This window comes from Mytilus trossulus, chromosome 1 (genome assembly GCF_036588685.1).
Source record: "Mytilus trossulus isolate FHL-02 chromosome 1, PNRI_Mtr1.1.1.hap1, whole genome shotgun sequence".
Lineage (NCBI taxonomy): Eukaryota > Metazoa > Mollusca > Bivalvia > Mytilida > Mytilidae > Mytilus > Mytilus trossulus.
Window position 1 is genome coordinate 94317161 of NC_086373.1, and position 24225 is coordinate 94341385.

Genomic DNA, 24225 nt, shown 5'->3' on the forward strand with positions numbered 1-24225 from the left:
TGACTATGCGGTATGGGCTTTGCTCATTGTTAAAGTCCGTACGTTTACCTATAGTTGTTAATGTCTGTGTCATTTTGGTCTTTTGTGGATAGTTGTCTCATTGACAATCATACCACATCTTCTTTTTTAATACACGGTAGTATAAAAGCATTTCAAAATTATTTCAATCGTAGATAGAAACATTACCATTTGATTTCTTTCTTGTTGTTCCTCGAACCTTTCTGTTTGAAATTCCATCTGCATCTTAAGTTTTTCTTGATTTGCCCTCATTATATCCTGAATTTTCATTTGTTCTTGATGAACCTTTCAAAAAGTTAGAAGAACGCATGTGTTCATGAACATATTGTAAAAGCAAAATGTTTAATTGGATCAGGTAAAATAAAAAGTCATCTTTAAGATTGTTCAGTAAAACTGAAATAATTCCAATTTAAATACTTTTCAAAAAAGCAAAAACCTTTAAAACAGAAATTTTGTTTAACCCGATAAGTAATACCACAGCTCACTAGACCAAGATCGAACTACGATATGTGAAAAAAAATGAAAATTTACAATAATACGGTCGTGGTGAGGTCTTCAAGATCGTGATGGGCGGGGCATGTTCAAAATAATTAGATTCGGTTGTGGCGAAATCAGTTCGTAGAAGAAGTGTAGTTAGATCGCAAAGGTCGCTTTCCAATCGTAGCGAGAGCGTATTGAAAACGTGATTCAACTCGGTGAGACTGCGCTACGATCTCACAGCGACTTAACTACGACCTCACTACGACCATCACGTTCTCACCGCGATCCTTCTTGATTCAACTACGCATATACAACGTTCACACCACGCCAAGACCATGGTACGATTCTAGAACGCAAAAACCGTCCTAATCACGCCCCTCTTACGATCTGAATACGTTCATGCTACGACTGTCAAGCTCATTGTCATTTTTACATGAAATATATAAAAGTTTTCCATGTTTTGTTTGGCTGTATGTAATTTGGACCTCTTGTACATTTTCTCCAACGGTGTAACCATACTTGACTAATCTGTGTTATCCCTGCTATCGTTCAATAAAACATCCTCATTTAAGCTTGATGGACTTGCAGCAAGAGGTTGTGATTCAGGTTGGATTGGTCGGTCTGACATCTCTGCTAGATCAGGATTCGTCACTATCATAGCTACCTCTGACTCTACGCCCACGTGTTCTGGTAGATTTTGGTGGCATGACTGTTGTTTCCGAGAAATTTACGTATTAATGAGACATAGAAGGAATAGAAGAGTACTTATAAGGAACACGATATTGACGTTATTGCTGAGAACGTAGTAAGATTGCGATGACGCAACGTTAGATTTTGCTACTACCACGCAAAATAGCGTTAAGTAATTATTTTTTTTATAGAAATGCTGAAATAAATATTTCAAATTATACATGAATATAAAGATTGATTCTTAAATTTTTACATTATAATAGAGAAAGAATAAAAATATAATATTCATAGGCTTAGGAAGACACAGATTATCCGAAAAACGTTTACTTTAGCGTTGTCCCATGTAACAATCTAGAAACATAAAACTCTAAAAATTCGCGAAATGTTCACGCAACTCTTCAAAATTTTGTATGAACATTCTATGACGTGATATATTTCAGTATTGGTTAACATGGCTGTCTCTATTTAAAATTTGCATACACATCTTCAAAAGAATATGATGTTCGGAGATGTCCCATCGGAAAATTAATTTGGAAACTCGAAACATTTCTGTTAAAAAATAAAATTTTGACAGATAATTCATTAAATTGTAAGCACGATCGTTTTGTACTAAGTGTTAGCTCCCAAAATTCGAATTGAAAAAAAAAAGAGATACATATTTCATTCAAAACAATAGATTTGCAATGTCTTGCGGAAATGTCCGAGGTAAACTTTCATGCCTACACAAAACTTGTATCGCAAAAAAACCAGATTTGATTTCGTGAAGATTATTTTTCAGCTCTGATAACTTTACCAATAAAAAGTACTTTTAAAGTTGAAGTTGGTACACCAAAAAGCATGAAGATTACAGTGTTATATATAAACTAGAGGCTCTAAAGAGCCTGTGTCGCTCAACTTGGTCTATGTGAATATTAAACAAAGGAAGCAGATGGATTCATGACAAAATTGTATTTTGGTGATGGTGATGTGTTTGTAAATCTTACTTTAATAAAAAGTCTTGCTGCTTACAATTATCTCTATCTATAATGAACTTGACCCAGTAGTTTCAGTGGAAAATGTTGAAAAAAATTTACAAATTTTATGAAAATTGTTAAAAATTGACTATAAAGGACTTAGGGGGTCAATTGACTATTTCGGTCAGATTTACTTATTTGTAAATTTTACTTTGCTGAACATTATTGCTGTTTACAGTTATTCTTTATCTATAATTATATTCAAGATAATAACCAAAAACAGCAAAATTTCCTTAAAATTACCGATTCAGGGACAGCAACCCAACAACGCGTGTCAGGTTCATCTGAAAATTCCAGGGCAGATAGATCTTAATCTGATAAACAATTTTACCTATGTCAGATTTGCTCTAAATGCTTTTTTTTGCAGTTATAAGCCAGAAACTGCATTTTACCCCATGTTCTATTTTTATCTGTGGTGGCCATCTTCATTTGATGGCCGGGTCACGCCACACATTCCTTAAACTAGATACCCCAAAGATGATTGTTGCCAAGTTTGGATTAATTTGGCCAAGTAGTTTTAGAGGAGAAGATTTTTGTAAAAGATAACTAAGATTTACGAAAAATGGTTAAAAATTTACTATAAAGGGCAATAACTCCTAAAGGGGTCAACTGACCATTTCGGTTATATAGACTTATTTGTAAATCCTACTTTGCGGAACATTATTGCTGTTTACAGTTTATCTCTATCTATAATAATATTCAAGATAACAACCAAAATCAGCAAAAATTCCTTAAAATTACAAATTCAGGGGCAGCAACCCAATATAGGGTTGTCCGATTCGTCTGAAAATTTCAGGGCAGATAGACCATGACCAGATCAACAATTATACCCCCATGTCAGATTTGCTCTAAATGCTTTGTTTTTTTTTAGTTATAAGTTGGTTGACCGGGTCACGCCACACATTTTTTAAAATAGATTCCCCAATCATGATTGTGGCCAAGTTTGGTTTAATTTGGCCCAGTAGTTTCAGAGGAGAAGATTTTTGTAACGTGTTGTAATCGTAGAGGGATCGTTGTAGAAGCGTAATGAGGAGGTAGTATCATGGTGAAATCAACGAAAATATACATGTTCATGCCGCTCATACCGCGACCTCACCAGGATCTGAATCAATTTAAGAATTTTAAGGTTCAAAATTACTCTGAGTACAGAAAATCCTGCGCATCTGTAAAACATTTCAGGCATAGCATGCCCTAGATAAATAATTTTCAAATATGTTTTATGTTTTAGAAAAAAAAAAAAAGTTGGGAAACAGGTTTGAGAACTTCCCCACAGGTAATAATTGAAGTGAGCTGTATTAATTAACATGGATATGAGATGGACAATAGATACATGGCAATAATTGGTTATTTAAACTGTGTCCCTGAGTGGACCATATCAAGGTAAACTCAACTGTTTGTTAATTTAATCATCTTCAGCAGGGACAAAAAAAAAGTGTACTGCAAAATCCAGATAAATTATGAATTTTCTAAATCATGCAATGAATTTGATTTCTATTATCTAGGGCATGCTATGCCTTAAAACTTTTCCAGATGCACAGGTTTGCCTGTACTCAGAGTAAATTTTGAGGTGAAAATACGGCCATTTTAGCCATAGGGTCCACATAAACCTTAATGATAGTAGTACGATCTGTGTAGATCGCAGTAAGGTCGTAACACAGTCGTTGTGAGGTCTTCAAGATCGTGATGAGCGTGGTCAACTTTGAACATGTTCAAAACAATAGTGGTGGGGTCGAGGCGAAATCAGGTCATAGTAGAAGCGTAGTGAGAGCGCACTAAGATCGTAGTAAGATCGCTGCACCACCATAGAGAGAGCATAGCGAAAGCGTGATTCTATTCGGAGATACTGCGCTGCGATCTCACAGCGACGTAATTACGACCTCACTGCCACCATCACGTTCTCACCGAGACCTAACTACGCTTCCACTAGGACTATTCCAAGCTGTTCACGACCATAGCAAGATTGTAGCACCCCCTTGCCGTCCTCATCACGCTTTTCTTACGACCTGACAATGTTCGTACTACGACCCTCATTCTCATTATCATTTTCACATTAAAGGTGTTAAATCTCTCCATGTTTTGTTTGTCTGTATGCAATTCTTGTCCATTTTCTCTAACGGCTCAATCATGCTTCTCGTTTTAATATATATTATACCGTTGGTTTTCCCGTTTGAATGGTTTTACACTAGTAACTTTGGGGCCCTGTATAGCTTGCTGTTCAGCGTAAGCTAAGGCTTCGTGTGGACGGCCCTACCTTGGCCTTCAATGGTTTACTTTTATAAATTGTTAATTGGATAGAGAGGTGTCTCATTAGCACTCATATCTTGATATATCTATGACACACCTGTGTTATCTTTTTTATCGTACACTAAAAATATTGTCATTTAAGCTTTATGGACCAACAATAGGTTGTAATTTAGGTTTGATTGGTCGGTCCGACATCTCTGTTTGATCAGGATTCGTTACTATCAGAGCTGCCTCTGCCTCTACAACAACCCCTACCACCACGCCAATGTGTTCTAGTAGATTTTGGTGGCATGACTGTATTGTTTCCGAGAAATCTGCGTATTAATCAGAAATAGAAGGAATGGAACTGTATTGAAAATTATGGAACACGATGTTGACGTTATTAATGAGACGTAGTAAGATCCCGGTATGAACGTAGTATAATCGTGGTAGTGCTATAATCGCAGTAGAAGCGTGGTAAGATCATGTTGCAATCGGATAACTTAATTGTGGTATGGTCGTAGTGAGAACGTGATGAGCGTAGAAAGATCTTGATAAGCATAGTGAGGTCGCAGAATAAGCGCGGTGAGAATGTGGACCATTTCATTGACTGATTTGGTCCACATAAGCTCATTCTTAATAACTTAAACAGGTAAAAACAATGATTAACATGTATTTCTACCCTATAATATGAAACCAAACAGACCATAAAACAATTGCATGAGTGCACTATCTATATTTATCTATCAATGATATGACCATCAGCAGTTTTATGAGGTCACCTTGATGGATAATTAGATGGTGTGTAGACTAAAAAACACATGAAATGTGATAAATATTATCGAGCCCATTACAGGATCGTTGTAGAAGCGTAATGAAGACGTAGTAGCATCGTGAAAGCAACGAACATTTTCATTTTCATGCCGCTCATACCACGACCGCACCACGATCTGAATTTATTTTAGATCGCGGTGAGCGTGGTGCGATCCTGGTCTAGTGGGACTGGGGATTTAAAGAGATATATCTGTAAATAGTAACTTACAAGTGAGTTATGCAATTGTGTTACACGTATTTAAGTTCATGATATGGAATGTAAATAAATTCGTTTTGCATCTACCAATAATACAGCTTCAAATGACACATTTAAAAATATGTGTGAAATGTGTGTATGCTCATTTTTATAAATTTCCTGTTTACAAAACTTTGAATTTTTCGAAAAACTAAGGATTTTCTTATCCCAGATTACCTTAGCCGAAAGTTTTTGGTATTTTGTATCCTCAATGCTCTTCAATGTTGTACTTGTTTGGCTTTATAAATATTTTGTTATGAACGTCACTAATGAGTCTTATAGAAGACGAAACGCGAGTCTGGCGTACCAAATTATAATCCTGGTACCTTTGATAACTATATGCACTAGAAAAGCTATTTTGTTATTGACATGTAAGGATGTTAGCTGTCCAGAGTGCGATTGTTGTTCGTATTTTATGTGTTGAACAAATGAATGCAGCTCATCCAGACAATGTTATAGACAGAAGTACACATATACACACGATATAAAAGACAAACTAACAAAAACGTTAAAACTGTTCATCTGATGAGTTAAGCCTTTTTTAACTGATTTTTATAGTTGGTTTTTATGTTGTACTGTTGCAACACTGTCCAAGTAAGGGGAGGATCGGGATCCTGCAAACATGTTTAACCCAGGCACATTCTCTATGTATGTGCCTGTCCACAGTCAGGATCCTGTTATTCAGGGGTTGTTATAAGTTTGTTTTACATTAATGTTTGCATATAAATTAGGCCGTAAGTTTTCTTGTTAGAAGTGTTTTACAATATCATTTCTTGACCTTTTATATCTGATAATACGGTATGGGCTTTGCTCATTGTTGAAGGCTGTACGGTGACCTTTAATTGTTAATGTCTGTGTCATTTGGTCACTTGTAGACAGTTGTCTCATTGGCAATCATAGCACATCTTCTTTTTTATAAGAAGACATAAAAATCAATACATTCTATCAACCTATTACATCTGTGAAATCATTTGTTTATGAGTATTGGAAACATGTGACAAATCTAGTGCATTTTATAAGGAATAAACTAATTATTAAATGTTAAAAGAACGCAAGTGTTCATGAACATATTGTTAATGCAAAACAGTTATTGGATCAGGTATAATAAACTGTCATCTTAAATATCGTTAGGTAAAACTAATAATTCCAATTAAAAGACTTTTCGAAATAGAAACAAATCTTTAAAACAGAATTTTGCTGAACCCCCTATGTTAAAGAGATATAATTTTAAATAGCAACATACAAGTGAGATTTGCAATTGTTACACGAATAACCCAATCGCACTTTCACTTTCTATGATCAATGGACTGTGCAATTGATGTCGTAACTGTAATTTGGCATTCAAATTAAAAAAGATCATGTCATAAGGAACCTGTGTTTTTAGTTTCAAGTTGATAGGACTACTTCAAAAATTACCTTGACTAATAACTTTAACCTGAAGCGGGACAATCAGACGGACAGACGCACGGACGAACAGACGAAGGGACGAAGGGACGCACACACCAGAAAACGTAATTCTCATAAATGGAGCATAAAACAACATTTGTAAAATGTGTGAATAGACATAGCTGTCATTTATCTGCGAGTACTCTCAGATCTGTACCTAGTATCGTTGTACCTGGTTGTTGGGATGTACAAAGTACCCGTCCGCGTCCACTTGTATTTTTAACTATCAGATGAGTTTAGCCTTTTTCAAGTGATTTTTATAGTTCGTTCTAAAGTTGTACTGATATAACCGTGTCCCAGGTTAGGAGGAAGGTTGGGATACCGCTAACATGTTTAACCCGCTACATTCTGTATGTAAATGCCTGTCCCAAGGCAGGATCCTGTTATTCAGAGGATGTCGTTTATTTGTGGTTTTCAAATTTTTTTCTTCAGTTTTTTGTACATAAATAAGGTCGTTTGAATTGTTTTACATTGTCATTTTGGGGGCTTTCATAGTTGACTATGCGTTATGGGCTTTGTTTGTTGTTGAAGGCCTTACGCTGACCTATAGTTGTTAATGTCTGTGTCATTTTAGTCTCTTGTGAAGAGTTGTCTCATTGGCAATCATACCACATCTTCTTTTTGAATATGGAAAGCTTTATTGTTATCGACTTGAAATGATGTTACCTGTGCAGAGTGACTTTGTTGATCATTCTCAATCCTATACAGCTCATGCAAACGCTCATCCATTTGACAGAGTTTATTCATCTGTTCTTCCATTAGCCGCTAATAATAAATAAAGGGAGACATACAATATGCATCCAGAAAAAGCTACGTTAAATGTTTGTTAAATAAAGGCAGCACAAAATTGTGTATGGAATTTAAATCACAATTGAAAAGAATTTGTTTAGTTGGTCATTGGCAATTATTGATTCCTTTGTACTGTCAAAAGTTATCCAATTTTGGTAGTAATTGCAAAGAAATGATCCAATCAAGAAAGAAAACAAAGGCTTAATCCTTATCCAAAAAATGTTCGCCTGTAAATTTTTATTGGTTTACATTAAACGTAAACTAGGTGTCCCACTCAGACAAAGCTGAACTTTTTTTCTGGCTATTTTTTTAAGATCCATTTTGGTTATTATGCTCTTCTACGGTTTCTGTTTCCAAAACCAGGTTTGATCCACCATTTTCTACCTAAGAAAATGCCTGTACATACATGTCAGAAATGACAGTTGTTTTCCATTCGTTTCATGTGTTTGAGCTTTTGATTTTGCTTTTTGATTAATGACATTCCGATCTGAATTTTCCTTGAGTGAGGTATTTTGTCTTTTTACTATTTTTTCACATGGAGAATTGTGGAATGCATGCAGGGTTGAAAAATCTAACGTAAGGGTACCCAAATGTCACCGAGTACCCAAATTGCACCCATTTAGAAAAAATAGCAACGGAAATCTAGAGACTAAACAATTTGTATTTATATGATTCGATTCTATGCACGTCTTTCAACATAGGTAAACATATTTAGATATACACAAAACGTTCACAGTATTTATCAACAGATGGACTGTTTACTGAAAAAGCAAACTGTACGAAAACGTCATCATGCGACGTCATCAAAACGTCATCTTTTTGAATTTAGCAAATACAATATATTATAAGTATCCATTTCGTAAAATATGAAGAGTAAGCATGGACTAATATCTAATTGTTCAAAATATTTGAAGAAATTAAACAAAAGCTCGGTTATTAGACTTTTGACGATATGAATTTAAGCATGGATGCAATTTGGGTACTCTTCATTACAGAATCATGGATAGTTTGGAAGTTGATTCAAACCCATTTTTTTGTGACTCAATATGGATTAAAAATTAAATTGGAGTACCTATACAATAAAGAAGGATAGGGCTACAAAATAAACACATTAAGGACATTTATTTCTTGATCATAAAAAATCGTAGGTGAAAAAACTGTCAAAATAGGTGCAATTTGGGTACCGTCACGAGTTTTTATATGATGAATTTCAGACTAGTTCATTGATAGTTAAAGTGTGTTTTGATAATAAAATTTGAAACTCTCAATGGATATATTAAATGCCATTGGAATTAACAAAAAAAAAAACAATTTCAATATAAATATTCTGTAATTAAAAAAAAAAATGTGTGTATGGAACAGTTTAAAATATAAGAATTACACACACATGATATTAGGGCTAGGAAGACAGACTTAAATTGAATTTTGTTTTTCTATTTCTTAGTGTTCCTCTTTAAAAAAACGAATAAATGATTAATCTCATTTTCTTGGCTAGATATTTTGTTTTAAATTGTCAAAGAGAAACCAATTAGAGGGAAAACAAGAGTGCACACACTGAAATGTCCCCTCTCCTTTACCAACCATTTATATTATGTTGACAGTCCAAAATATAAAGCTTTGCTACAACTATCACATAAACTTAACATGATCCAAGAAAATAAGGTCACGGTCAAATGAACCAAAAGAGAAATACATGTATACCTTAAAATCATACAATACTATAGATTAAGTTGACCTTTTGCTTATCACACTTCTAGTCTCTTAGAAACACTTAACCAAGATAACTAAACATTGAACAATGAACCACCAAAATGAGGTCAAGGCCAGATGAACCATGCCAGGCAGATATGTACAGCTAACAATTCGTCCGTACAACAAATATAGTTGACCTATTGCTAATAGTTTAAGATAAACTGTTATCACAGAGATAAGTCTCGCCTTTTGTAATTTTTATTATGTAAATGTTGAAATCCAAATAGCAATACTTTGACATCTTACACAAATTATGCAAATTTTCAAAACAATAAACCATGACTGAGTTACATAGCTAAATCATCTTCTTGTAAATGAGATGTGCCAATGCTAATAAAACTATATACCAAATACCATTGACTTATTATAATTCGTTCACAAACCTAAACACAGACAATAACTTGTTAACTATGTAAATGTTTCAAAGTCAATGAACCAGGAAGAGGGAACGAGGCCAAATATTCTCCATGAAAATGAGATGTGCCAATGCTTAAACAACTGAATACCAATAAACATTGGCCTACCACTAACGATTCCCCTTGAACTGACCTAATCATAATCTAATACATGATAACTTAGTAAAATTTTCAAAGTCAATAGACCATGACTAAGGGGTCGAAGCCAAATTATCTCCATGGAAAAAAGTAAAATCACAAAAATACTGAACTCAGAGGAAAATCAATTTGGAAAGTCCATAATCACATGGCAAAATCGAAAAACAAAACGCATCAAAAACGACTGGACAAGAACTGTCCTATTCCTGACTTGGTACAGGCATTTTCAAATGTAGAAAATGGTGGATTAAACCTGGTTCTATAGCGCTAACCCTCTCACTTTAATAACAGTCTCATCAAATTCCGCTACATTTACATGATGCGTTAAATAAACAGTCACAATTAATAAAATAGTCAAAATATGGGTACATCAGTCATCATCGTATAACAATTTTAAAAGGAACAATTTAACAGGACACAAAAACATCTACTATCTACGAACACATGGATTGATTTGAGTGGAAATGAGATATGCCAATGCTTAAACAACTGCATACGAAATATGATTGCCCTACCATTTGTGGTTCACCATAAACTAGACCTAATCACAAACTACTAATGCATTGTTGACGCCGCTGTTGCGTCTGCCGCAGACGCCCGAAACAGCGTGCTTATGTCTCTTTTTTTACTCCGTCAAGGCGAGACAAAAAAAAATTAATACACAAAAACTTACCACTGAGCAATGAACCGTAAAATTGAGGTCAAGGTGAAATAAAACCTACTCAACTGACATATATATCAAAAAATAATTCTGTACACCAAATATAGATGACCTATTGCATATAGTATAAGAAAAAAAAGACCAAAACTAAAAAACCTAACTTTGACCACTGAACCATGAAAATAAGGTCACGATCAGATGACACCTGCCAGTTCGACATGTACACCTTACAATCATTCCATACACCAAATATACTAGACCTTTTCCTTATAGTATCTGAGATAGGGATTGACCACCAAAACTTAACCTTTTCACTATTCCATGAAATGAGGTCAAGGTCAAGTTAAAACAGTCTGACGGGCATGAGGACCTTGCAAGGTACGCACATACCAAATATAGTTATCATAAGGCAAATATATATACAAAGTATCAAGCATCCAGGTCTTACAACTACTTAAATATAACGCTTTTATGAAGTAAGTTGACGCTGCTGCCGCCGCCTCAGGATCACTTTCCTTATGTCGAGCTTTCTGCAACTAACTCGTAGGCTCGAAAAAAATGAAGAGGAATTTTTACCTTGTATTTGAAAGTCAGATAACCGTAAAAATTAATTAAGTTGTTCCCGTTTGTTGTTGTATATCATATTTGTCTTTAATTATCATTGTTTGTAAATTACCAAGATAGTTAGTTTTCTAGTTTGCATTGTTTTCCAATTTGACACACATCTGTCTATGTATTGCTTGCTCCGCGGTGTTGTTATTGCACGTTGTCGAAACCCGAACGTTGAACTATATTTGCTTAAGTCTACGTCATTTTGTTACTGGGGGAAGCATAACACATCTTCTTATTTTTATATTTATTATATATTTCGATTATGTAAAACTTATCGACCACAGACATGCTGATATTGTTATTTTCCGGAAATTTAATGTAGTTTTAATAACAAATAATCACCATTAAGCGTTCACTTGTTCGACTCATTTGCGCATACTCTCCATTGCCTCTACTTGCAGAGATACCCCCTAATCCAATCTCTTCTCTTCCCAACCCTCTAGTACGTTCCTTCGATCTTACTTTCACCGTCATTAGTTGTTCTTTAATTTTCTGTGAAATAGAACATGCATGTAAACGACTAACGCCTGAAGATTTCTTCATATTCAAAAACTAATAGTTCTGTACTATGACATCGGTACCATTGATACAAAATTGTAAACACCGAATCCAATATTGTTCTTGAAAATACAAAAAACAGGAATGTGTCCAAAAGTACACGGACGCCCCACTTGCACTCTCATTTTCCATGTTCATTGGACTGTAAAATTGGTTAAAAAATCTAATTTTCTAAAATTAGAAAGTTTATACCATAGCAAATTTATGTACTAAGTTTCAAGTTGATTGGACTTCAACTTCATAAAAAAAAAACACAATGCCCCTCTACTATCGTAAGTGGAGCATAAGTATATCATGCTTCGCTCTCACCCTATATGGAATTTACTGACCCCATTAATACTGTATTAGGTCAATAGCGCACTATGTAACTTATAATACACAGTTTATAATAAAAAATATTTCATGTCTCCACTTTTCCCATCAATATATACTGAAATGAAAAAAAAAACGATTTCGACAATTCATGGTGTTATTAGACAATAAGTTACATTGCTCGATTATTTGAAATACAGACAATGTTATAGGCAGAAGTACAGATGGAAAAACGATATAAAGGACAGACAAACACACAAGAATATATAAAGATCAATACATTCTATCAATCTATCACATCTCTTCATGAGTATAAAAAGACTTGTGACAAAACCATACCTGTCAACCTGTGACGATTAAAATGCAGGTCATGACCTGCATTGAAGAATCAAATCTCAGGTCATAACGCGTACGAAGATTTTCGAGCTGAATTTCAGTATTTATGGTACATTTTTTTACAATGTATATCAAAGATACCAAAACATCAATGCATGTTCACTTGGTTCAGTCATTTTAAATCTTATTAATTTTTGTTTCATTGCACTCTTAAAGATTTTTATAAATTTGTGTGTTTCATTGCACTCTTAAAGATTTTTATAAATTTGTGTAACTTAGTCTTGTATCCTTTACTTTTTGTAATCATCAACCACTACCATTTAATTTTTGAAATGTAATATTGGGAAGTGTAAGGTTACTAGCTATGTTGGCTTTAAACAAATCATTTTGTCAATTATAGGGAAATTAGATTATGATAAAATATAGTAATACAGTAAAAGAAAGTATAAATGTAAAAAATAATTTACTTTTTTTTAAATATTGTATAAAGGTATTAAAATATTGAAAAGTTATTTTTCAATATGTATTTGAATTTTATATTTCTTATGATATTATCCTTTTCACCTATAAAACGTAAATATAAGGAATAATTTTGAATGGTGACAAATAAGGGGAAGTAACTAGTTGAAATATGTTTGTTTATGTTTATAGTGCAATTTATTTACGACCTAAAGCTTAGGTAATTGGTGTTAATGAACAGTGTGTTTGACACCAAAGCTGTCAAATGAAGCCATGCACTTAATGGGTCACTTAATTTGACAGTTTACATAGCTAGATGAACTTCCTGTTCATGGAAGAATTACGAATTTGCCGGTATTTCAAAGGAATATTACTTATGAAATCAATCTCAAGGCTAAGAAATACGGGTGAAATCGGGTCATTTTCGGAATTCCCGGGTTATTTCAATGACCCGGCAGGTGTCCCGGGTGATCCCTCAGAATTGTGAAAATCTCGGGTCACACCCGCAGAAAACGGGTCAGTTGACAGGTATGACAAAACTGGTATATTTTAAATGGAGTTAAATAGCTTGTTTTCAGCTGATAAAACGATCCAAAGTTTGTTATTCATACCCCTGTCCTTCCAAATATTATGCAAGTTATTAGTATAAAACCATTTCAAATTAACTCAATCGTAGATAGAAACAATACCTTTATATTTTTTTTTTGTTGTGCCTCGAATCTTTGTGCTTGAATTTCCAACTGCATCTTAAGTTCGTCTTTATTTGCCATCATTATATTCTTGATTTCCATTTGTTCTTGAAGTACCTTTAAAAGAATTAAAATTCATGAAAATATTGTTAATACAAAAATGGTTATGCATCATCAAGAACTATGTTGCATTCAATTAACATTTTAATTGGATCAGGAATAATAACATTTCATCTTTAGCATCGTTAATTTAAACTGAAATTCTACCTTCAATTTAAAGATTTTTCAAAATAGAAAAAAAAAATTAAAAGAGAAATTTTTTTAAACCCCATAAATTCAAGAAATAGAAAAACAATTTCACACAGTAACTTTTATTATTGTTAAATCTAACAAGAGTGCACATGCTGAAATGTCTCGCCTTCTATATTAATCATTGATATTATGTTGATAGTCCTAAGTATAAAGCTTTATTACAACTGTCACATAAACTGAACATTAACCATGATAACTAAACAAAGACCTATGAACCTTGAACATGAGGTCAAGGTCAGATGAACCATGCCAGGCAGACATGTACAGCTAACAATGCTTCTATACAACATACATTGTATATAGTTGACCAATTACTTATAGTTTTAAAAAAATACACCAAAACACAAAAACTTAACACTGTGCAATGAACCGTGAAAATGAGGTCACGGTCAAATAAAACCTGCAAAACCTACATAAAGATCATAAAATATTTCCATACACCAAATATAGTTGTCTTATGGCATCTAGTGTTAGACAAAAAGACCAAAACTCAAAAACTTAAATTTGACCACTGAACCATGAAAATGAGTTCAAGGTCACATTATATCTGCCCGCTAGACATGTACACCTTACAATTATTCCATACAACAAATATAATAGATCTATTGCATATAGTATGAAAAAAACAGACCAAAACACAAAAACTTAACTATAACCACCGAACCATGAAAATGAGGTCAAGGTCATATGACACCTGCCAGTTGGACATGTACACCTTACAGTCCTTCCACACACCGAATATACTAGCCTTATTGCTTAAAGTATCTGAGATATAGAGCTGACCACCAAAACTTAACCTTGTTCACTGATCCATGAAATGAGGTCGAGGTCAAGTGAAAACTGTCTGACAGACATGAGGACCCTTGCAAGGTACGCACATATCAAATATAGTTATCCTATTACTTATAATAAGAGAGAATTCAACATTACAAAAAATCTGATTTTTTTTTAAGTGGTAACTGAACCATGCAAATGAGGTCAAGGACACTGGACATGTGACTGACGGAAACTTCGTAACATGAGGCATCTATATACAAAGTATGAAGCATCCAGGATATTTGCCAGTCATGTCCTAAACTGAAACTATAATGTCCTAAACTTTTAATTGGGATTTAGGTCAAATTTTATTTTTCTACATTAATAATTTCGGTCATTTCGTTGAGATCAACTTTCAAAATCGACATTTTGAACATATTTTTGTTTAGTTATCGACTTCCTGTAATTAAACTGCCACTCCAATAAAGTGTTATAATCCTGAGGGCTCTCCTAATAACTATATTAATGCCTCGGGGAGCTATTGGCTAATGATTGCTAATCTCTTTACCTGTGTTTTTAATTCATTTAATTCACACCTGGCAATTAATCACAAGCTCCAAACTATTATTATAAAGAAATAAAAATTCCATACCAACTGGCTTCAACTGTCTTCAATATTTAATTACTCAACAAGTCAGACAATTGTCAATTATGATTTAAAATCAAATTAAAACTTGGTTTAATTTTGTAGATTTTTTTTTTTTACTTCTAACACACGTGCTTTGTTTACTATGTAATACGCATGCTTGAAATTCTCTTCCACAGATTTAGACAATTAATCGTAAATTTTAAATAATTTCATCCTAAATAAAGCCAGTGCAACTACTTTAATTAATATTCTTACACTATTAAAGATAAAATATTAAAAAGCCGATGATTTCCTGTGATTTGGATAAACAAAACTAATCCCGGAAATGAGTCCGGAATTGTTCGTTTTAGTATTGTCGCAGTACATCCAGTTTGAATTTTGACTTCAGAATCGAAAGAAACGTAAGCGATAACTGAGAATATTATCGTTTTGAGTCATTAAAATCATTTTATTTTTAAACTGCTGCCTTCCCTTAATTGCCCTTGATCTATTTTTGGAAAATGGTAGGACAAATAATGAAGTAAATGCGATGCGATGCATCAGTGAAACAAGTTTGTTGATGCTACGAACATGACGATTGAGTATGAGCATACTCATAATGAGTCTCATGCAGTAATGTGATTTTGGCAATCATCTTTTGAAAAGGGGTATCAACTTTTAAGTTGTATGAAAATGACCGAAATTAGGTGAAAAAATTTCCGGATCCTTGATCCAGGTACCTTCTAAAATATAAAGCTTTTAAGAAGTTAGATAACGCCGTCGCCGTAGCTGCGGCCGCCGCCGGATCACTATCCCTATGTCGAGCTTTCTGCAACAAAAGTTGCAGGCTCGACAAAAACACAACAGACAATGTTGGATTTGAACTGATTTTAAATTAAGGTGAATATATTTTTCCTACCGTTATTTTTTCTTCTTTGATAACATCGATGACCCTATTAATGGAAGAAAACATTAAGCATTAAATGACAGTAAAGCAAAGTTTTCATTCACTTGCATAGTAAAACTATGGGCATGTCCAAATACTAAACAAAGAGGAAGGTCTTCCGAAATTTACAAGGTGTTCATGCCAGGATTGTATCCCTACATAAAAACCTGCTCTTAAAAGGTAATAAGGAAGAACGAATGATATATGTTTTACGGTCACCATCACGAATTGGTTAACTGATACAACATTTCTGAGTCTCAGCTCTCTAGCGAAATGGTTTCGAAGTCTTGAATATTTAGAAATCAGAATCGTCGTCTGATTTGTTCTTTAACAAGTTGTGTCATTTTTACCATTCACATATAAAGTGATGGACGTATCGGACGAAACTGTTATCCTGGGGATTCATAGCTACTATCGGAGTTCATGGGATTCCCACCATATTTTGTTTGTTACTTTGATGTGTCGTCTTTAGCAATTTATGTGATTTAATATCGGTAAATTACTGTTGCAGTTATAATCAAAGACCTTGTTGCATAAATATGTATTTACCATTTGGTTTTTGGGCTTCTTTCAAATGTCAATTCAATACATCCATTAGACATAAAAACCACAAAGTTTTATTTCTTTTCATTTATATCGTAACCAATAATTGATGTACGCTTTCGTTCACAGTGTTTCCTAACAATAAATGCATCTGAATTTGTATACAAGCAACTACAATATAATATCACAAATTTATACTTTACCCTTTTGATTTTACTGTAGCTTCTGTTTCTTTCAATTCTGTAGACTTTAATCTCTGGTCGTAATTTGTGTTGTAACAAAAAACTGAAATAACACATAAATTTTTAGTAAAAAACATTTCTGACTTTCGTTAATTTTTGTTTCCCCAAATGAAATATAGGGAAAACTGTTGATAACAGATGTTTTGTGTAGAATAAGTTCATAATGTTGCTTTGTAAAGTTCTTTCTTCATTCATTCTTCTATTGTATAAAGTGAATGACAAAAATAAATCCAAGGAAAATCTTAAACAGAAACTCTTTTCAAGTGACTGAATCAAAAGCTCAAACACATCAAACGAATGGAAACAACAATATTAGTTTATCACGATTCTTTATTATTCCTTTACAAACGTTTTTCGATTTTGAATATTGAAAGAACTAGTTCCAGTATTTTTTAGACCTAATATGAAGAATCCCAAAAAACTAAGTTCATTTTATATAAGAATTAAGACAAGAGTGCACACGCTGAAATGTCTCGCCTTCTTTACTAATCATTGATATTATGTTGATTGTCCTAAATATAAAGCTTTATTACAATTGTCACATAAACTCAATACTAACTAAGAAAACTATACATTGACCAATGAACCATGAAAATGACGTCAAGGTCAGATGATAACTGACAGCTAGACATGTACACCTTACAATCATTCCAATCCAACATATAGTAGGCCAATTGCATACAGTATAATAAAATCGGACGAACCAACAAAAACTTAACTATAACCACTTAACCATGACAATGAGGTTAAGGTCAGATGACACCTGCCAGTTGGACATGTACACCGTGCAGTCCTTCCATACACCGAACATACTAGAAGTCGATGTCAAGTAAAAGACTGTCTGACAGGCTCGAGGATCTTATAAGGTACGCACATACCAAATATAGTTATATTATTACTGTTAATCAGAGAGAATTAAACATTATAAATAATATCAACCTTTTTTCTAGTAGTCACTGAACCATAAAAATGAGGTCCAAGACAATGGACATATGACTGACGGAAACTTTGTTAATGAGACATCTATACACAAAGTATAAGACATCTTGACACAAATTATAGTATGAGCCATCTATACACAAAGTATGAAGCATCCAGGTCTTCCATCTTAACAAATATTAATTTTTAAGAAGTAAGCTAACGCCGCAGACAAATCACTATTCCTATGTCGAGCTTTCTGATACAAAAGTCGCAGGCTCGAAAAAAACAGTAAAATGAAGAAAAAAAAAGGTTTTGTATTTTACTCTGGATGCTGTCTTTTGATCATACAACTACAACTTCTGTCCAAATTTCAGTAAGTTTAAACACAGTTATTCATGACTACAAGAACATTACCCACCGACTGAACTAAATGTTGACAACACAACAACCGCCGATGACAATTGATTCCATGATCGCTGTTTCGCTTTCGGGAAATAGGAAAATAACGAACATAAATGACCACTAATAAGTGGGTTTTTAGAATATCAATTTAAATGTAGTGTTGTAGTACAGTTGCAGTAACATTTCATTTCATTTCATTAATAACATATCAAATTTAATTTCCGTGTCAAAGAATTCAACATTGACATACCTCGAACAAACATTGGACTGCAATACAACTTGTAAGCCTTTTTGAAATTATTTGTTTCTTCGTTCGAGCAGCATTTTGACCAATTACGAATACACCAAATCAACCAGTGTACAAGGCATACAGGTAAGGCTATGAGTTGTAAATGTATAGGGAAAATTGTCCTCAAGCTGTATTCTTCTAGGAAATCTTTTTGTAGTAACGACCAATGAAACTTAGATTGTACTTGCACTTGTTGGAATGTATCACTACAAAGAAATAAATTAATAAGATTTTTCAAAATATTGAATTTATTGAAATAATACAACACCACGATAAATATTTTTTTCTTATTTTAAGAAATTGGTGCTGATAACATTACTTTTAGTAGTATGCAGTAACGTATAATTTATCAAAATTGTCGATCATTAGACTACCATTCTTGGAGGCAAATGAATAAATAAATAAGTTTATTATTAATACGGTAGATAAAAGATGTGATATGAGTGCCAATGAGACAAATCTCCAAACATGTCACAATATGTAAAAGTAAACTATTATAAGACTGATCAGCATAATAATCTCATCATTATTGAGAGCCAATATAATATCATAATATCTAAAAGTGTTATTGATTTCTAAATTAGATGTTGTTTGACCTATAATGGTTAACTTTCACAAATTGTAAATTGGATGATGCGTTGTCTCATCTTGTTATATCTAATTACAATGTGTGAATACTGTTTAGGTAAACCTTTCTCTTATCTATACGTTTTTATCTTATTTTAATGGTTTTTAAAATTTTCTTTGAATTTGTATTTCATTAAAAAAAAGTATTAATGTTTTGCTTCAATAATATTCTATGAGTTTTTGATTCGAATTGTACTTTAATGTGGTTCCTTAACTACAGGGAGATAACTCTGTAAAATCAGCTAAACGTTTTGATTACCTTGTGTTGTTAAGGTAAAATAAAGCTTTTCAAAGATCAAAATAAGTTTTTGTCAAACTGCTATATAACCAGTGTAATTTTTCTGATAAAACGGTTGGTTGAAATTTTTTGAAATTTTAATATTTTTGTCAAAGGGTGAAAGTAAATACTTTGTCAACATTTTAAGAAAATTAAACGAGCCAAATTAATTTTAGTTAAAGTGAAGGGTACCACCTTAAAGGCGTTCACATAAATTTATTAGTTGCATACCTGTAAATAGCTATCAACAAGTTTAACAACAAAGTAACAGCAATCAAACTATATATTGCTTTTAGATATGGTGCTATATGCATTCCAATTGTTGCGGGACATCTGCTTAACGCTCCACTTGAATATATCGTTTTGTTGAAAGTACAGTCAGGTTCAGTCACTGAAATTATGCAAGGATACAAAATTATACATAGTTATACATAATCACTAGAACACACCCGTGATATCGCGGGTCTGTGACTGAATTAAGGTATATAACTATGCGCAAGCCTTATTTTAGTATTAGTATTGTCATCAGATAAAGTCATGCCGATTATAAGATACACAGTTTTTCTCTGCTTTCAAATCTTTCTGTTTGAACCCGTCGAACTGGAACTTATCAATTATTGGTAATATTAATTATTTGGAAAACAAAAGGGCCTGGAGTGGTGTAATTTTCAATCTACACCTTTGTACTATATTAGTGATATATAAAGTTGAATTCTTTGATTCGTCGTTTTTACGTGATGACGGCTGAAAAAATGGACTTCGTAATTTTAGTATTATAGATATCTGTTCAAGCATTCACATTGCTATAAAAGTAATCTCTGAATGGAGATCATTTACAGACCTAATGTATTTTTAAATGAGTTTCTATACAGTTACTACTCATAAAATCATTTTTTTTTAAACAATTAACTTTTTACCCAAGGTAATAAATGACCTGTCAGATTTGTATAACTTGTCGGAATTTGCAGACGATTTTAATTTAATCTTCCAAGTTATTTGGTCAGAGCGCTATATAAACAAAACCCGATGGTGTATTCAATTTGAAGCCTTGTACCTTTGATATGTTCTATTCATTCTCAGATAATTTTTCAGAAGACAATCCTTGATTCTTATTCTTTTTTACTACTACATGAAATGTTATCGAAAATATTGCTCTAACAATTTGGTAAAATTTAATGTCTCAAGTATTCATTCCAATATATCGCGTTATTAAGTCGCAAGTTTCACTTATAATCGATATAAATAAATACACTTATGAGGTTATACTAACATGCATCACTATTGACATTGTTTTCTCCAAACAGTGTCCAGTAACCATTTTGCATCACTTTTTCTATTTCTGACCACTTGAAGTCAGTATTTGGGTACAGCAGAGAGTGAAATGATACATTATAACTTATCATTATCACTGTCATAATTACAATGAAACCAAACGTGTCTTTGAACTAAAACGAAATAATTAGATTAAGAATAGTTTAAAAGTGTAATAAGATATAGTTAAAATATTTTAGTAATATCTTATTATTGTAGGTAATAAAAATGTCACCCCTACAAATACTAAATACTGTAAGTAACTTTGAGGGGGTAGCTTTTTTATTTTTATCATTTTATTTACTTTTAAACTAAAATCAATACATAAAGCTTGAAATTTCATATATTTACAAAGCATCCCTTTTTCCTTTAATTTTTATGTGTACTTGTTCAGTTCAACTTTCGAATAGTTTTCACTTAAACATACAGTATTAAATAACCTATCTGTACTGATACATGTAAACATCAAACGATATTCTTAACATAATCCACAAAATATTTCTTTCTACATTATGTATTGTCAATTTTTCTAAATGAAACATTTTTGATCTGGGATATTTTGTTCAAAAATTTAAGGGGAAAATATAGAAAAAAATCTTGAAAGGCATAACAGTTAAATGTTTTATACTGTTGCATGTGTACTCAGTTAGGATGTTCATCTAAAAGATTTATTCAAAATGATTAATGTTCAAATCTTATCCACACCTTCATTAGAGGTAGTAGTCAATAGCAACCCAATACCCAAATGAGCAGTTTCGTGAAGCATTCGATCGACCTCAAAATACGACGTTTTATGCAAAGTCAATTAATAAATACTGTTGGTATATAGAAGTGAGAGGAAAGATACATATTTTCTTATCTTTGTTTAAAATTTAGATAATTGACACAATATTGCACCAATACATTTTTTAATGAATCCCGTTTATTTCCGTAAGCCTACTGTACGTCACTTTAGTGTCAATAACTCCTGTTTGAAACACCTTATATATATAAGAAGGAAAATTAAGACTGAAAGAGTGCCATTCAAAATGTTAAAACAATTTCATAAAAAAAAAAAAAATTCAGAAAAAGAAATTACTCTTCAATTATTTCATTTTTTTTATAAGTATTATTTCTTTTAATTCATTTCTTATTATGAACATACATTAAAAGAGAAATGCACAACCGTGTTGAAACAGGACAAATTCTGTGTTTTTTTGTGTGTTTTTTTCACGTTGTATCAATTCAAAACCTTTTAATTGTACTCAATCACACTTACCATTTTCCTAATCATGACAAGCTTCGGTCCAACAAATGCTGACCAGCTGAACATATTTAGTATGCGAACACAAAACAAGATAAAAATCAGAACCAGCAATATCTGAGAAGCGGCTAGACAGTTTTTATTTGCACCACTCTTCAGTAAAAATGCAATTGTGAATCCAAGAATTAAAATCCAATCCAGTATATTCCAGCAATCACTTATATATTTCTTAAATCTTTTTCTAACGACTGATACACGTGCCTGAAAATTAATAATGACTTGGCTTAAGTATTTTCAAACGAGACTGCATAGATATGCTCCAAAAAATATTAGTAATGTGCGATATGAACTGGTACCACTTTAAAATTTCACACAGAAACGGAAGTTAAGATGTTACAACAGAGACTGGGTCGAACTTCATTCCAACTGGGAAACAATTGACTGATTTGAATTGATATATTACTGAAATTCCAAAATATGTCGAAACTTGAGTATTTAAAAATTGGCTGCGCATTTAGACATCCCAAAAGGAAAAGCAGTTCATTTATGTATGGTGTACATAATCGTTTCTCATAACGATCCAGTGAAACCGCAAGAAAGATCGTGGACTAATATCTAGACATTTATTGATAAATAATATATATTCGGTTCCTCTAAATATTAAAAAGTGTGCCAATTTTACAACAAAAGAGACCCTATGATGTATATAATTGATATTAAAAATATTGCAATTCAATGTACCGTTTCTTCTTTAATGTTTTCAGACAATTACTTGACATATTTTCTGAAACCAAAAATGTAGTTTCTCCTCTCCCCCTTATTTTTTTTTTTATTTGGCTCCTTGTCATTTAATTCAGATTTTTTTTTTATCTAAAGTAATGATGTATGCTGCTTGTGTCTATCAGCTTTTTTTATTAGTTCTGTTTGAACCACTATTCCGGGTAAACACGAACAAACTAGTAAAAGCTTCAAATTACTTAATGTGTATATATAGGACATAAAAGTCAAAAGGAATACAGTTCAAGATACATAGAACAATGAAAATATTTTTTGAATATAACTTCTATCAGGTAAACTTTACAAGTTGGTAATTAAAATACTTTCACTGGTATATGAGAGAATAGTTTTACATTTCTCAGCTAGTCCATGTTGTAAATTAAGTTGTATATATATGCAACAATACATCAGATAACAGTTTACAGAAAAGGGTTTGCAAAAAGTATATAGCTGAAGTTAAAAAAATGTATAGAAAGTGTAAACAGACTTTGTGTTTATATTTGTTGAAATTTCGTTACCTGTTTTGTTTCATTAAGAAAAAGGCTAATCATCCAGCAAATGATAAAATAATCTGTATACGATAAAGTTCCGTAAAGATTGAACACCAACATGTATGCAAATGCCATCAACAATGCTGAGTAACTTATCTGAAAAAGTAAAGAAAACTTGTATTACTTATTTGATAAGTGTTTAAAAATAAATTCTAATGTGACGTGCTTCTTTTGCTTTGTAAACAAACACATGCTCTAAATCCAATAAAATTTATTTGCACATGCGTATATTGATTTCTTCAAAATAATGAATTTTATCAAATTAACATGCATTTAATATATTTCCTTAACTTTCAAACACTTTCAAACTCGTAAATGGTGCACATGATGTTACTAATTCATTTATTATGACTGTTGCATTCCGAAATTGACATATTTGAACATGATACAGCAACCCCTCATGCTGGCTGATCAAACTTCTCCCTCTGAAAAAATCATAGTGCCAGCCGTTTGCCTCTTTACAAATAAACAAGGAAGGTTCATAGGAGAGCCTACACAAACGTGTTTACACTTATAGTTATTGGACATAGAAACAACCTTAATTTTCCTATTCAGAATCGAAATAATTGATGCAAGCTATACTTTATTGTAGTTTTAACATGGGTAAGCATTATATTCATGTTATTTTAGCCCTCATTATCACTCGGGAAAGACTAATCACGAATACAATGCCTACCCATGTTAAAACTACAATAAAGTATAGCTTGCTTCAATCGCTCTGGCAAAAATAATCACGAAT

General features: G+C 32.7%; 1 protein-coding gene across 5 annotated transcripts in view; it reads right to left on the reverse strand.

Moving 5' to 3' along the window:
• The window catches only part of LOC134691350 (uncharacterized), a 67820-nt gene that overhangs the window by 3598 nt on the left and 39997 nt on the right, over window positions 1-24225 (reverse strand). For 2 of the 5 annotated variants that reach the window (XM_063551840.1, XM_063551831.1), the window contains exons 18-28: window positions 23454-23582; window positions 22174-22419; window positions 20875-21049; window positions 19836-19995; window positions 18662-18906; window positions 17050-17131; window positions 16277-16310; window positions 13662-13778; window positions 11650-11799; window positions 7606-7704; window positions 187-303 (exon numbers count right to left, since the gene is read on the reverse strand). In XM_063551840.1, the coding sequence (XP_063407910.1) occupies window positions 187-303; window positions 7606-7704; window positions 11650-11799; window positions 13662-13778; window positions 16277-16310; window positions 17050-17131; window positions 18662-18906; window positions 19836-19995; window positions 20875-21049; window positions 22174-22419; window positions 23454-23582 (1554 nt within the window). The remainder of the gene's footprint in view (window positions 1-186; window positions 304-7605; window positions 7705-11649; window positions 11800-13661; window positions 13779-16276; window positions 16311-17049; window positions 17132-18661; window positions 18907-19835; window positions 19996-20874; window positions 21050-22173; window positions 22420-23453; window positions 23583-24225) is intronic. The other 3 variants (XM_063551860.1, XM_063551849.1, XM_063551869.1) reach the window with 3 other exon arrangements.